Raw genomic sequence first — 15,790 nt, 5'->3', positions numbered from 1 at the left:
CCAGGACCAGGACCAGGACCAGGACCTGGACCAGGACCAGGACCAGGACCTGGACCAGGACCAGGACCAGGAACAGGAACAGGAACAGGACCTGGACCTAGAGCAGGACCAGGACCTGGACCAGGACCTGGACCTGGACCTGGACCTGGACTTGGACCAGGACCAGGACCAGGACCAGGACCAGGACCAGGACCAGGACCTGGACCAGGACCTGGACTTGGACCAGGACCAGGACCAGGACCAGGACCTAGTCCTGGACTTGGACCTGGACCTGGACCTGGACCAGGACCAGGACCAGGACCTAGAGCAGGACCTGGACCAGGACCAGTGATCGGGTTTAGACATTTTCTCATTGATTTTTGAGTCTGTAAAACTTAAATCTCGTCTTAGAATGAAACATTTTTCGACATTTTTAAACTGTGTGTCTGTTTTAAACTAAACGTGTTCTTTTCCTCTCGTGATCTTTTCCTCTCTTGTTCTTCGCAGTTGGAAGTCGGCCGTTCTCCTCGTTCTCCCTGAAAGAAGCAAAGGTCTGAAAATCTCCTGTTTCTTCTTCATTTAAAGAAACATTCTGTCACTTTTCTGAAAGTTCCACACAACGATGCGTTTATGACACAGGCAGAGGTGATTTCACAGCTGTTACCATAGCAACCAGACTGTAAACAAGAGCCAAACTCCACATAAACGACACAACAGTTCTGACCTGACACAATAAGACCATAAAACACCTTCATTTAGTCCAACCATGTGTCGCACACTGATGACATCACAGAACTTTAACCCTTTGTTTGTCACTTTTCTCTGGTTTGTTCAGGTCGAGTGCATCATTCAGCAGACGCTCAGCGGAGACGACACTCAGGAGTGTGTGCCACAGCTAGCAGGTACCCCGCCCTCTCACCACATGGTAACCCCGCCCTCTCACCACATGGTAACCCCGCCCTCTCACCACATGGTAACTCCGCCCTCTCATCACATGGTAACCCCGCCCTCTCACCACATGGTAACCCCGCCCTCTCACCACATGGTAACCCCGCCCTCTCACCACATGGTAACCCCGCCCTCTCACCACATGGTAACGCCGCCCTCTCACCACATGGTAACGCCGCCCTCTCACCACATGGTAACCCCGCCCTCTCACCACATGGTAACCCCGCCCTCTCACCACATGGTAACCCCGCCCTCTCACCACATGGTAACGCCGCCCTCTCACCACATGGTAACCCCGCCCTCTCACCACATGGTAACGCCGCCCTCTCACCACATGGTAACCCCGCCCTCTCACCACATGGTAACCCCGCCCTCTCACCACATGGTAACGCCGCCCTCTCACCACATGGTAACGCCGCCCTCTCACCACATGGTAACCCCGCCCTCTCACCACATGGTAACCCCGCCCTCTCACCACATGGTAACCCCGCCCTCTCACCACATGGTAACGCCGCCCTCTCACCACATGGTAACGCCGCCCTCTCACCACATGGTAACCCCGCCCTCTCACCACATGGTAACCCCGCCCTCTCACCACATGGTAACCCCGCCCTCTCACCACATGGTAACCCCGCCCTCTCACCACATGGTAACCCCGCCCTCTCACCACATGGTAACCCCGCCCTCTCACCACATGGTAACGCCGCCCTCTCACCACATGGTAACGCCGCCCTCTCACCACATGGTAACGCCGCCCTCTCACCACATGGTAACCCCGCCCTCTCACCACATGGTAACCCCGCCCTCTCACCACATGGTAACGCCGCCCTCTCACCACATGGTAACGCCGCCCTCTCACCACATGGTAACCCCGCCCTCTCACCACATGGTAACCCCGCCCTCTCACCACATGGTAACCCCGCCCTCTCACCACATGGTAACCCCGCCCTCTCACCACATGGTAACGCCGCCCTCTCACCACATGGTAACGCCGCCCTCTCACCACATGGTAACCCCGCCCTCTCACCACATGGTAACCCCGCCCTCTCACCACATGGTAACCCCGCCCTCTCACCACATGGTAACGCCGCCCTCTCACCACATGGTAACGCCGCCCTCTCACCACATGGTAACCCCGCCCTCTCACCACATGGTAACCCCGCCCTCTCACCACATGGTAACCCCGCCCTCTCACCACATGGTAACCCCGCCCTCTCACCACATGGTAACGCCGCCCTCTCACCACATGGTAACGCCGCCCTCTCACCACATGGTAACCCCGCCCTCTCACCACATGGTAACCCCGCCCTCTCACCACATGGTAACCCCGCCCTCTCACCACATGGTAACGCCGCCCTCTCACCACATGGTAAAAACAAGAGAAAAGAACAGACAAAAAAAATGAATACAATAATGTTTCTTTAATTCAATATTTTGGGGGAAATGCATCTCCCACTTTTAAATAAAGCTGTGAAAAGTATTGTGTCCATAAAGTCCAGAGAGTGAATAAAGCTCATCATCGTTTATAAAGCACAAAACTGTTGCGTACGTGAGTTTCCACATTAAGTTTGTGAAGTATAAAAAGGAAACTTGAGATTTGAGTGTTTCTTTGGATCTGAGCTAAATGAGCAGTAAACAGCCTGTTGTTGTTGTTGTTGTTGTTGTTTGTCCAGAGGAGCTGCAGGAGGTCCAGAGACATCACGGGCTCCTCCAGGAGCTGCAGGATCTGGCTGAGCGAGGTCAATGTGACACTTTAATTCATCACGTTTATCATTTTCAATACTGGCAAATTTAACCCTGAAAAAACATAAAAACATTTCTATCTTTCATTTCTGTCGCTGAATTTTGCTTTAAACATTTTCATGTGTTTTATAAGGTAAAAGTTCTAAATGAAAAGGGACAAACATCTTTAAAACTGCAGTGATTTATCTTCATAACATTTGTTACGTTTTTACGCAACCTTTATTAAACAATAGGATTTCTATCGCCTTTACAGAGCTGTGAACAAAGAGGATTAGATTCAGGTGAAACTGTAAACACACTGAAAGTAGAATAAATATTAAATATTGAATATCTCGGACTAGATCCACAGATTGAGAATGACTCTTGGATCATTCAAAAGGTCCAGGTGACGGACCCTCCTGGACAAAGGAGGGATTACACCCACTTATTTCAGATGTTTTAAAAAAAAAAAATCTAAATTAGAAAAAAAAATCTAATCTTACAAAACAAACTTGTCACTTTTAATCCAAAGTTTATTAATGAAATGAATGAAAGAGACAAATATTGAAATGTGTTACAAAACTGTAACAAGTTCAAGTTAATTCTGTCACTTTCATGTGTTTTATTGGATTCTTTTCTAAAAACAGAGAAAATCCAGCTCATGTTGATTTTCTGTTTTGTCTTTTCTTTAGAGCGAAAAAGAGAGCGAGACGATGAAGGAGACGAAGACGAGGACGAAGACGACGAGGACGAAGGATTCAACACGGCCGATGAGGAAGACGACTTTGACGTGGAGGACGAAGAAGAGGAAGAACATGAAGAAGAGGAGGAGATGAAGGAGGTGCAGAGGAAGAGCAAGGATGAGGAGGACGAGGTGAAGGAGCTGATAAAGGAGGCAAAGAAGAAGAGCTACAAAGAGGAAGAACAGCAGACAGAGGTGAGTTACTCGTGAGCAAAATCATGACTAAAAGAATCCAACTGCTTTTTTATTGACATGTGTAATTCCCTCTGCAGCCAGTAGATGGCGCCAAACCAGTCAGTCCCGTGGCAAACAGCAGAGATACAGATGTTAATTTTCTTTTTTAATACACTTCTTTTTTGTTCTAACACATGAGATGTTAACTAAAGAGCCTCCAGAGCAAGTTTAAACGCTGATGACAATATAAAATATAGCCGCAAGCGGCGATGATCAGCCCTCACCGCCGCCGCAAGAAGAGGCCGCAATTTACCTTTTATTACACCTCCTGCTGAATCCGTGACGCTGTCGCATCTTCTCCCCTTTGCTTTACATATGAAGGGAAAAGTTTGCAGCTTCGCCGCACAAAGTGATATGTTGATAATGTTGATAACTTTTGATGGTTCACCCCTGAAGATGAGTCTCCCCAAATTTCAGGTTAATCGGGCTGACACCCTGGGAGGAGTTTGTAAAAGTATAAAGTTTCAGCATGTTCACATTTCAGAGATCTGGCGATTTCCCCATTGGAATAACATCGGAGGTTTCTGTCATCGCTACGGCTACACCGTAACAAATATAACATGGGTCTCATTGACTTTTTTGATCGGGATGCCAAAATGGAATTTTGTGCCAAATTTCGAAAATTTATACATTTTACCCTCCATATAAAATGTTATGTCACTCTATAGGGGGCGCTGTCGCCCCAAACTAATCTATTTCAGTTAAAATAGGTTTAGGGCATAGGGTTTAACAACTGATTCAAATTTGACGCAATTCGGACTTTATCTGCGCAAATGGCAGCAAATTTAAAATTTGGAACATTTCCTAAATTGTAGCTACTGTTTGCGGCTTCGCCGCTCAGAGACCATGACAGGTATCAAAGTCATTTAAATAACTTTTGATGTCCCACTCCTCAGCACCATTTTCACCAAATTTTAGCTTTTTCTGGCCAACGTCCTGGGAGGAGTTGGTAAAAGTATGACATGGAAAAACTCCTGAGTCATGCTTAGCAAATTTTGATCCAATATGGCCGACATTTGGTTGGGCGGACGGCGTTGCCGTGATAATATTTTTTACTTCTCTTGTCACCATCTACCTTTGCACCAAATTTCATGATTCTACAATCAGATTTTTTTTGGGCCATTTCCCATCTCTCAATGCATTTTTTGGTACATTTGGGGGCGCTGAGGCGCCAATTTTTAAAATTATGGAAAAGGAAGATAGCCAGAATGTAGAGAGGCACAATTTTTAGAGGTGTGCAAATTTTTTTGACTTTTCGTCAATGTTCACTGGGTGAAGAATAGGGGGGTTGGTCCCGAGAAGAAGAAGAAAGAATAATATTCCGATGTAAAAACAATGTTTCCCATTTTTCAAATATCATAAACTATACATTTTCGGAAAGCGCTCGCGCTTTCCTACCTCATGGTGTGGGTCCCTGGTCACTGACGGGTACTTTCGTTAATTTTGAGTGGGCTCCGCCCACTTTGTGTTTTTGGCCCTCTATACAGTAATAATGTTAAATTTTTGCATTACATGTTTATATGCACGGAACATGCAAGAGATGGGGAACATATTCGTGAGCTACTTAGCGCAAACAAGTGCTTTAATATAAAGTCATCCCCATATAAAGTGCGCACTTTAGCTCGGGCTTCACCTGTACGGTAATGTAATGTTTAATTTTCCTACTACTAATTAGTATGCACAGGGCGTGCATGAGGAGGAGTGCGTTTGTGAGTGTTTGGAAGAGGGCCAGCGCTTCGCACGGCCTTACAGACAATATTTGTCCTTTAAGCCACTTGCGCACAAACGCTTATGACCACAAGGGGGCGCTCCTGGACTCGCCTCTTCTCTGCTCGATTGAGTCTTTGTGTGTGTGGCCGTGGCAGAGTGGTTAACCTGTGTGATGTCTGTGCAGGAGGTGGAGCAGAGGAGGAAGGCGGAGGTGGAGCTGCTGGTGGAGAAGGAGAAGGTCCAGAGGGAGCTCCAGGACCTGCAGAACAAACCCACAGCCCAGAGAGAGTCTGAGGTCCAGAGGAAGACCGAGGAGCTGAAGGAGCTGGAGGCAAAGATGGAGAGAGTCAGAGAAGAGGAGGAGCAGAGGAAGAAGAGTGAGGAGGAGGACCGGACCACACCCAGCCCGGTCCCACAGAGCCAGGCACAGACGGACAGGTGAGTGTTTAACCCAGAGACATAAAGCATTACCCTCAGCCAGCGCCACGGCTGCCCTGGGGCAATCTGCCACATCACATTCACATTCAAACACTGGTAATGTGGCCAAAGCAGTGGCGGTCAGGGCAAGCAAGGCCAGCAGCGATTGACCAATAACATCTCAAATTACCGCGGGAGGAAAGACTCACGGAGCGGGAGGAAAGACTCACGGAGCGGGAGGAAAGACTCATGGAGCAGGAGGAAAGACTCACGGAGCGGGAGGAAAGACTCACGGAGCAGGAGGGAAGACTCACGGAGCGGGAGGAAAGACTCACGGAGCAGGAGGAAAGACTCACGGAGCGGGAGGAAAGACTCACGGAGCAGGAGGAAAGACTCACGGAGCGGGAGGAAAGACTCACGGAGCAGGAGGAAAGACTCACGGAGCAGGAGGAAAGACTCACGGAGCGGGAGGAAAGAGGAGCTCAGAGAGTGCAGAGAGTTCACTTTTAAGAGGCAGTTTCATGGCCGTTTGCACTTTCAGCAAACAGATCAGAGAGACCGGGAAACAGCAGCAAAGTGAGGGTCAGACTTCATAGAGACGAGCAGCTGCTGTGAAAAGTGGGAGGGGCATAACCGTTCGTTTTCAAAAGTGGGAGGGGCATGTCCCCACCTTAATGCATGGGTCCAACGCCCACTTGCAGGTACAGCGTAGTTCACTACTCTCGTTACCCTTTGTGTTTCGAGACATTTAGAGCTCAACCATGAAAACTTTTACACGAATCACGATCGAACTGAAATTCTGGCCCCGCCCTGTTTGGGACAAGCGGTTTTGTTCTGAAAAGATGATTTCAAACATGTCTTTTTTTGTGTTTCTTCAGCGATGAAACCGCGAAGAGCGTCGCGGAGGAGGTGAAGCCGACGGAGAGCGCGACCGTGACGGAGGAGCAGAGGATGAGCAAGGCGGAGGAGGACATGGTGCAGGAGGACAAGGCGGAGGAGGACAAGGCGGAGGAGGACAAGGCAGAGGAGGACAAGGCGGAGGAGGACAAAGCGGAGGAGGACAAGGCGGAGGAGGACAAGGTGGAGCAGAAGAGGGAGATGGAGAAGGCCAGCGACGAAGCCACCAGACAATTCGAACGAGAGAAACAAGAGAAACAAGAAGAGGAGCAGGAAGGAGGAGAGGACGAGCGGGACGACGAGGTGGAGGACGAGGAGGAGGACGAGGGGGAGGATGAGGGGGAGGGAGAAGACGACCAGGAGGAGGACCAGGAGGACGACCAGGAGGAGGAGCAGGAAGGAGAGGTGGGTACAACTTGGACATACGATAAGTCTACCCCAAATAAAGTGTCTGTTTGCTGTGACCCGACCCAACTTTTTTCAAGTGGGTCGGTCGGTAAATGCTTATTTTTATTACTTTGAAGGCAAAAAAAAAAGACTTCAACAGTCCAGGGGTCAGAGGCTTCAACAGTCCAGGGGTCAGAGGCTTCAACAGTCCAGGGGTCAGAGGCTTCAACAGTCCAGGGGTCAGAGGCTTCAACAGTCCAGGGGTCAGGCTTCAACAGTCCAGGGGTCAGAGGCTTCAACAGTCCAGGGGTCAGAGGCTTCAACAGTCCAGGGGTCAGGCTTCAACAGTCCAGGGGTCAGGCTTCAACAGTCCAGGGGTCAGAGGCTTCAACAGTCCAGGGGTCAGAGGCTTCAACAGTCCAGGGGTCAGAGGCTTCAACAGTCCAGGGGTCAGGCTTCAACAGTCCAGGGGTCAGAGGCTTCAACAGTCCACGGGTCAGAGGCTTCAACAGTCCAGGGGTCAGAGGCTTCAACAGTCCAGGGGTCAGAGGCTTCAACAGTCCAGGGGTCAGGCTTCAACAGTCCAGGGGTCAGAGGCTTCAACAGTCCAGGGGTCAGGCTTCAACAGTCCAGGGGTCAGAGGCTTCAACAGTCCAGGGGTCAGGCTTCAACAGTCCAGGGGTCAGGCTTCAACAGTCCAGGGGTCAGAGGCTTCAACAGTCCAGGGGTCAGAGGCTTCAACAGTCCAGGGGTCAGAGGCTTCAACAGTCCACGGGTCAGAGGCTTCAACAGTCCAGGGGTCAGGCTTCAACAGTCCAGGGGTCAGAGGCTTCAACAGTCCAGGGGTCAGAGGCTTCAACAGTCCAGGGGTCAGAGGCTTCAACAGTCCAGGGGTCAGAGGCTTCAACAGTCCAGGGGTCAGGCTTCAACAGTCCAGGGGTCAGAGGCTTCAACAGTCCACGGGTCAGAGGCTTCAACAGTCCAGGGGTCAGAGGCTTCAACAGTCCAGGGGTCAGAGGCTTCAACAGTCCAGGGGTCAGGCTTCAACAGTCCAGGGGTCAGAGGCTTCAACAGTCCAGGGGTCAGAGGCTTCAACAGTCCAGGGGTCAGGCTTCAACAGTCCAGGGGTCAGAGGCTTCAACAGTCCAGGGGTCAGGCTTCAACAGTCCAGGGGTCAGGCTTCAACAGTCCAGGGGTCAGAGGCTTCAACAGTCCAGGGGTCAGAGGCTTCAACAGTTCAGGGGTCAGAGGCTTCAACAGTCCAGGGGTCAGAGGCTTCAACAGTCCACGGGTCAGAGGCTTCAACAGTCCAGGGGTCAGAGGCTTCAACAGTCCAGGGGTCAGGCTTCAACAGTCCAGGGGTCAGAGGCTTCAACAGTCCAGGGGTCAGGCTTCAACAGTCCAGGGGTCAGGCTTCAACAGTCCAGGGGTCAGAGGCTTCAACAGTCCAGGGGTCAGGCTTCAACAGTTCAGGGATCAGAGGCTTCAACAGTCCAGGGGTCAGGCTTCAACAGTTCAGGGGTCAGAGGCTTCAACAGTCCAGGGGTCGGGCTTCAACAGTCCAGGGGTCAGAGGCTTCAACAGTCCAGGGGTCAGAGGCTTCAACAGTCCAGGGGTCAGGCTTCAACAGTCCAGGGGTCAGGCTTCAACAGTCCAGGGGTCAGAGGCTTCAACAGTCCAGGGGTCAGGCTTCAACAGTTCAGGGGTCAGAGGCTTCAACAGTCCAGGGGTCAGGCTTCAACAGTCCAGGGGTTAGGCTTCAACAGTCCAGGGGTCAGAGGCTTCAACAGTCCAGGGGTCAGGCTTCAACAGTCCAGGGGTCAGAGGCTTCAACAGTCCAGGGGTCGGGCTTCAACAGTCCAGGGGTCAGGCTTCAACAGTCCAGGGGTCAGAGGCTTCAACAGTCCAGGGGTCAGGCTTCAACAGTCCAGGGGTCAGAGGCTTCAACAGTCCAGGGGTCAGGCTTCAACAGTCCAGGGGTCAGGCTTCAACAGTCCACGGGTCAGAGGCTTCAACAGTCCAGGGGTCAGAGGCTTCAACAGTCCAGGGGTCAGAGGCTTCAACAGTCCAGGGGTCAGGTTTCAACAGTCCAGGGGTCAGGCTTCAACAGTCCAGGGGTCAGGCTTCAACAGTCCAGGGGTCAGGCTTCAACAGTCCAGGGGTCAGGCTTCAACAGTCCAGGGGTCAGAGGCTTCAACAGTCCAGGGGTCAGAGGCTTCAACAGTCCAGGGGTCAGAGGCTTCAACAGTCCAGGGGTCAGAGGCTTCAACAGTCCAGGGGTCAGAGGCTTCAACAGTCCAGGGGTCAGAGGCTTCAACAGTCCAGGGGTCAGGCTTCAACAGTCCAGGGGTCAGAGGCTTCAACAGTCCACGGGTCAGAGGCTTCAACAGTCCAGGGGTCAGAGGCTTCAACAGTCCAGGGGTCAGAGGCTTCAACAGTCCAGGGGTCAGGCTTCAACAGTCCAGGGGTCAGAGGCTTCAACAGTCCAGGGGTCAGAGGCTTCAACAGTCCAGGGGTCAGGCTTCAACAGTCCAGGGGTCAGAGGCTTCAACAGTCCAGGGGTCAGGCTTCAACAGTCCAGGGGTCAGGCTTCAACAGTCCAGGGGTCAGAGGCTTCAACAGTCCAGGGGTCAGAGGCTTCAACAGTTCAGGGGTCAGAGGCTTCAACAGTCCAGGGGTCAGAGGCTTCAACAGTCCACGGGTCAGAGGCTTCAACAGTCCAGGGGTCAGAGGCTTCAACAGTCCAGGGGTCAGGCTTCAACAGTCCAGGGGTCAGAGGCTTCAACAGTCCAGGGGTCAGGCTTCAACAGTCCAGGGGTCAGGCTTCAACAGTCCAGGGGTCAGAGGCTTCAACAGTCCAGGGGTCAGGCTTCAACAGTTCAGGGATCAGAGGCTTCAACAGTCCAGGGGTCAGGCTTCAACAGTTCAGTGGTCAGAGGCTTCAACAGTCCAGGGGTCGGGCTTCAACAGTCCAGGGGTCAGAGGCTTCAACAGTCCAGGGGTCAGAGGCTTCAACAGTCCAGGGGTCAGGCTTCAACAGTCCAGGGGTCAGGCTTCAACAGTCCAGGGGTCAGAGGCTTCAACAGTCCAGGGGTCAGGCTTCAACAGTTCAGGGGTCAGAGGCTTCAACAGTCCAGGGGTCAGGCTTCAACAGTCCAGGGGTTAGGCTTCAACAGTCCAGGGGTCAGAGGCTTCAACAGTCCAGGGGTCAGGCTTCAACAGTCCAGGGGTCAGAGGCTTCAACAGTCCAGGGGTCGGGCTTCAACAGTCCAGGGGTCAGGCTTCAACAGTCCAGGGGTCAGAGGCTTCAACAGTCCAGGGGTCAGGCTTCAACAGTCCAGGGGTCAGAGGCTTCAACAGTCCAGGGGTCAGGCTTCAACAGTCCAGGGGTCAGGCTTCAACAGTCCACGGGTCAGAGGCTTCAACAGTCCAGGGGTCAGAGGCTTCAACAGTCCAGGGGTCAGAGGCTTCAACAGTCCAGGGGTCAGGCTTCAACAGTCCAGGGGTCAGGCTTCAACAGTCCAGGGGTCAGGCTTCAACAGTCCAGGGGTCAGGCTTCAACAGTCCAGGGGTCAGGCTTCAACAGTCCAGGGGTCAGAGGCTTCAACCCGATCAGGAGACTAAATCTCACGATTTTAGGATATTTCCATCGACCTTTTGTTTTCGCCGTTATCCTTTATTTTGGTAGCGAAGGCGAGCGGGGGAACATGCGGGGGACACGGGCGCCGCCATGTTTGTCGTGATGACGCTGCTGGGTGTGTTTATGTCCCAGAATGCAAAGCGCAAGTCAAATTTAAATGAAGCCACACCATGATGCAGAGCGTCATGAGCGGTGGCGAGGGCAGTGGCGCTGACAGAGGCAAATCAACATGTCAAAGACAATATATGTTTCCTCCTGTTTGATCTGCTTGATATAGAAACACATGGAGGACCGAAAGAGAAGACGCACATGTGCTGCGCAATGTGTTATTTGTCCCTTGGGATGAAAGATCTCTTCACCAGCGCTATAGAATTATTCTACATGGCGCTTTAGGAATGTATGTGTGTCTGCGAAATATTTGAAAAATAAAAGAATTTGGCGTTTTTGTTACAAAATGCTGATATTTTTTTTTCAGTCGGCTGGTTTTATACCGGGTCGGTCGGGTTACGGCAAACAGACATATTCATTTGCTCAGCCTAAGATTTGAGTGGAAAAAGTGACGAATGCTGAATAAATATTCATTCTGATATTTATTCATATTATCTTTTTAACAATATATTATTGGACTTCTCGCTGGTGATGGCCGACACTCTGAAAAGTGACAGAGTGCTGCTTTAATGCGGCTTCTTCTTCTGCTCAGGAGCTGCTGGAGATCGAGGCGGAGCTGCGTAAAGCTGCTGCAGAGCTGCGAGCGCTTCGCCGAGGGTGAAAACATTTACACACATTTGACAAACTGATTTCAGAGCGCCACCTACAGGCCAGAACCAGCTGAACCCGAACACGCTTCTTTACTTCCCTCCGCTTCCTCCAAACGGACGCCATTTTGTGTGAGTCCAACGCGTTTAAAGAGATGGAAGCTCAAGCATCAGCACTTTACGTTCGAGCGGTGCAGACGTCATGGTTCTGCCGGATATTTGTGTTTAGAGATTTAAGACGTTCTTTCTCACCAGTGACAGAAACGTGCACTTTAAAATCAGACACCTGACCATCACTAATGTCCAGGTAGTTTCAGCATCTCTTAGCATGTTAGCATCGGTTAGCATCAGTTAGCATCAGTACGTCCAGTTCTACTCTGGGGTTTGAGCCGCACTGCGCGTGAACAGAGAATTGTGGGTAAATGTCACTGACGAGACACAAATAAGATGAAAACGTGTGTTAATAAAGGGAGGTGTGCTAATGCTAATGCTAATATTGAGGCACAATAAATATTAGAATAATGCCACAAACTGAAGTAAACTACAGCACTAACACATTTTATAATAGAACTTAGCATTAGCTTTGAGACCGTGAGCTAGCTAGCGCTGCTGCAGATGTTTCTGATACAGATGAAACTACAAAACTATAGAGAAGATGAATATTCTTAATCTAGGATTATAACCAATCTAAAGGACTAAACCAGGACTAAACCAGGACTAAACCAGGACTAAACCAGGACTAAACCAGGACTAAACCAGGTCTAAACCAGGACTAAACCAGGTCTAAACCAGGTCTAAACCAGGTTTAAACCAGGACTAAAACCAGGACTAAACCAGGACTAAACCAGGACTAAACCAGGTCTAAACCAGGACTAAACCAGGACTAAACCAGGACTAAACCAGGTCTAAACCAGGTCTAAACCAGGTTTAAACCAGGACTAAAACCAGGACTAAACCAGGACTAAACCAGGACTAAACCAGGTCTAAACCAGGACTAAACCAGGACTAAACCAGGACTAAACCAGGTCTAAACCAGGTCTAAACCAGGTTTAAACCAGGACTAAAACCAGGACTAAACCAGGACTAAACCAGGACTAAACCAGGACTAAACCAGGTCTAAACCAGGTTTAAACCAGGATTATCTTTATAGTAATATCCGGTGGAACCATGTTGAAGCTGGAGCGTCTCTGTGTTGATCTCGTTGTATGATACGTTTGTGCAATAATAATATGAATATATAATGATGATAATAGTGATGATTCTGACTGTTATGTGTCCTCTGCAGCCATCTGAACTGAACAGGTTTTTGGCTCTTGCACTGTTAAACTCGACTGTTTGAGAGAACACAGGGGCGCCATCAGAAAAAATGACCTTTGACCTTTAGGTTTAATATTGTTCATAGAGTGATTAATATTAGATCCAACATTGCTCCTCGTCACAGCTGCAGTTGAGTTGATCTGTTGAGTCTCCTGAGCTCTTTTAAAGTCCATAAATCATCACAAACTCGTTCCGTTAGCATGTCAAGCTAGCTTTTGTGGTAATTCCCTCTGCTACCAGGAGATGGAGCGCTAACACAAATCATAACGAGGGAAAATCACACACAACTTTCTTTCCAACGTCATTTAAAGTTCTAAAACACGAGAGGCCAAATGTTTAAAGGACAAAGACACAAATCCCAGAGTGAACACGACAGCCAATCACTGACGTGTGCCACTGGGAAACGCCTCAGGACTCGGCCGCCCTTTAAGTTTACAAACAAAAAGTTTTACAGGAGACAGTTTTTTTTAAATACATAAAACGGTTTAGTGTTAGAAACAAGTCCAAAACTGCAGAACTGATAAGCCCCGCCTCTTTATAGCAGGAGTGGGCGATTATTTTCCTCTGAAGGCCATATTCCAATCCAGGCAGGTAGCGGAGGGCCGGCCCGCCATCATTGGTGTGGAATATAATAATATATATTATATATATATATATATATATATATATTATATATATAAATATATATATATATATATATATAATATATTATATATATATTATATTTTATATATATATATATATATATATATAAAATATATATATATATAATATATTTATATATATATAAAATATCATTTTTTGTCAAATATAGGCTATTGGATCTATTATTTCATTAATTTCATCTCATCTTTAAGGATACAAGTGCAGATAGATGTTACAGACGGTTAAAAAATAGAAACAAAAATCTTTTTAGAGTCCAGATTAAAACATGCCGAGGGCCACATCTTGCCCCTGGGGCCACATCTTGCCCCTGGGGCCACAAATGCCCAGGTCTGGCCTAAAAGCTTTAAAATAAAAATAAAAAGTATTATTATTTTTAAATCTTACTTGGCATGTTTGGCGGGCCGGATTATAAAGACAAACTAATACTTGATTTATACAAAATAAAGTATGTGGCCCGCGGGCCGTAGTTTGCCCAGGTCTGTTTTATAGTAATAATCCCCCATACCTCTTCATTGTAATAAGCCCCACCTCTTCATTGTAATAAGCCCCACCTCTTCATTGTAATAAGCCCCACCTCTTCATTGTAATAAGCCCCACCTCTTCATTGTAATAAGCCCCTCCTCTTTATAGTGACATTTTGCCATAACAAGCAGCAGATTGTCATTTACGTGTTTTTATTCTGGAAAACTAAGTGGCCACGTGGCATTTTAGAACTCGACATGTGTCACTCTGAGTCTGAGATGTGGGCGGAGCTAGGGGGTGGGTGAAAACACTGGCGCTTCAGTTGCGGGACAAAACAGTATCAACTCAAACATAAAAGAATCAATCGAAATACGACTTTGAGTAAAGTAATGACGAGGAAAGTGTTCTCATTCAAGTTTATTTTAAACGTGGGTCTTAAAATTGGGTCTTAAACGTGGGTCTTAAACGTGGGTCTTGAACGTGGGTCTTGAACGTGGGTCTTGAACGTGGGTCTTGAACGTGGGTCTTGAACGTGGGTCTTGAACGTGGGTCTTGAACGTGGGTGTTGAACGTGGGTCTTGAACGTGGGTCTCAAACGTGGGTCTTCTGAAGGCGTCCCTGGACCTTCTCAGTTTTGCACTCTTCTCCCAAAAGCCACGGTGATGCGCTGGACTAAAGCCATGTGTCGTCTTTTGCTTACGATGTCAATAACGATGTTCTTCTCGTGTGTTTTATCGCGGCGTTAAATACTCTGTAAATATCAGTTGGGAAACCCGCCCTCGCCACGTATCGCTCAAACCCGACGCCGTGAATGTGTTTGGGCCGTTTTAGCCACAAATGTGTTGGACTATGTGTCTTTGTTTTTGTAAATACTGTGTAAAATATGCTCTAAAAGCCAAGACCAGGAGCGCCCCCCGAGGACGACACGTGGAAGTGCAGGGTTATCGTCGACTGCGATGTTTCCACTGAGCAGGACGAAACCGGGACTAAACCAGGACAAAACCAGGACTAAACTGGGACTAAACTGGGACAAAACCGGGACTAAACCCAGGACGAAACCAGGACGAAACCAGGACTAAATGAGGACTAAATAAAGACTAAATGAGGACTAAATGAGGACTAGATGAGGACTAAATGAAGACTAAATGAGGACTAGATGAGGACTAGATGAGGACTAGATGAGGACTAAATGAAGACTAAATGAGGACTAGATGAGGACTAGATGAGGACTAGATGAGGACTAAATGAAGACTAAATGAGGACTAGATGAGGACTAGATGAGGACTAGATGAGGACTAGATGAGGACTAAATGAGGACTAAATGAGGACTAGATGAGGACTAAATGAGGACTAGATGAGGACTAGATGAGGACTAAATGAGGACTAGATGAGGACTAGATGAGGACTAAATGAGGACTAGATGAGGACTAAATGAGGACTAGATGAAGACTAGATGAGGACAAAATAAGGACTAAAGACTAAATGAGGACTAAATGAAGACTAAATGAAGACTAAATGAAGACTAAACCAGGACTAAATGAAGACTAAACCAGGACTAAATGAAGACTAAATGAGGACTAAACGAGGACTAAATGAAGACTAAATGAAGACTAAATGAGGACTCTACTGCTTTGTGGAAACGTACCTAAACCCGTTTCATTTTCCCTTTTTTATTTCTGCAATAAAACGATTTGTAGAGCACATTTGAATGCAATAATATCCTCCACGATGTATTTTAATATTTGATCATGTGAAACCAACAATGTCCAGGTCTCCAATAACTTTTTCTACGACAATTTCACTCAAAAACACAAACGTAAAAAAGGTCGATCCCAAAGATTTGCGTCAGGAGAGAATGTAATGAGTGTATTTTGTAAAGGATTGTATCGCAGCAGGACGTGGGGGTGTCACAGA

General features: G+C 48.5%; 1 protein-coding gene across 1 annotated transcript; it reads left to right on the top strand.

Annotated features, from left to right (window-relative positions):
• The first annotated feature begins 485 nt into the window (after positions 1-485).
• Positions 486-11,629, top strand: LOC140371350 (uncharacterized). Its single transcript, XM_072458455.1, has 9 exons — positions 486-530; positions 815-881; positions 2,601-2,666; positions 3,342-3,586; positions 5,520-5,773; positions 5,956-6,241; positions 6,294-6,328; positions 6,631-7,054; positions 11,377-11,629. Exons 4-9 carry the CDS (start codon positions 3,482-3,484, stop codon positions 11,443-11,445), a joined length of 1,173 nt encoding a protein of 390 aa, XP_072314556.1. The 5' UTR covers positions 486-530; positions 815-881; positions 2,601-2,666; positions 3,342-3,481; the 3' UTR covers positions 11,446-11,629.
• The last annotated feature ends 4,161 nt before the right edge of the window (positions 11,630-15,790 follow it).

This window comes from Eucyclogobius newberryi, unplaced genomic scaffold, assembly GCF_026437365.1.
Source record: "Eucyclogobius newberryi isolate DKJ021-1_F unplaced genomic scaffold, fEucNew1.0.hap1 SCAF_218, whole genome shotgun sequence".
Classification (NCBI taxonomy): Eukaryota; Metazoa; Chordata; class Actinopteri; order Gobiiformes; family Gobiidae; genus Eucyclogobius; species Eucyclogobius newberryi.
This window is presented reverse-complemented; position numbering and strand designations above follow the sequence as displayed.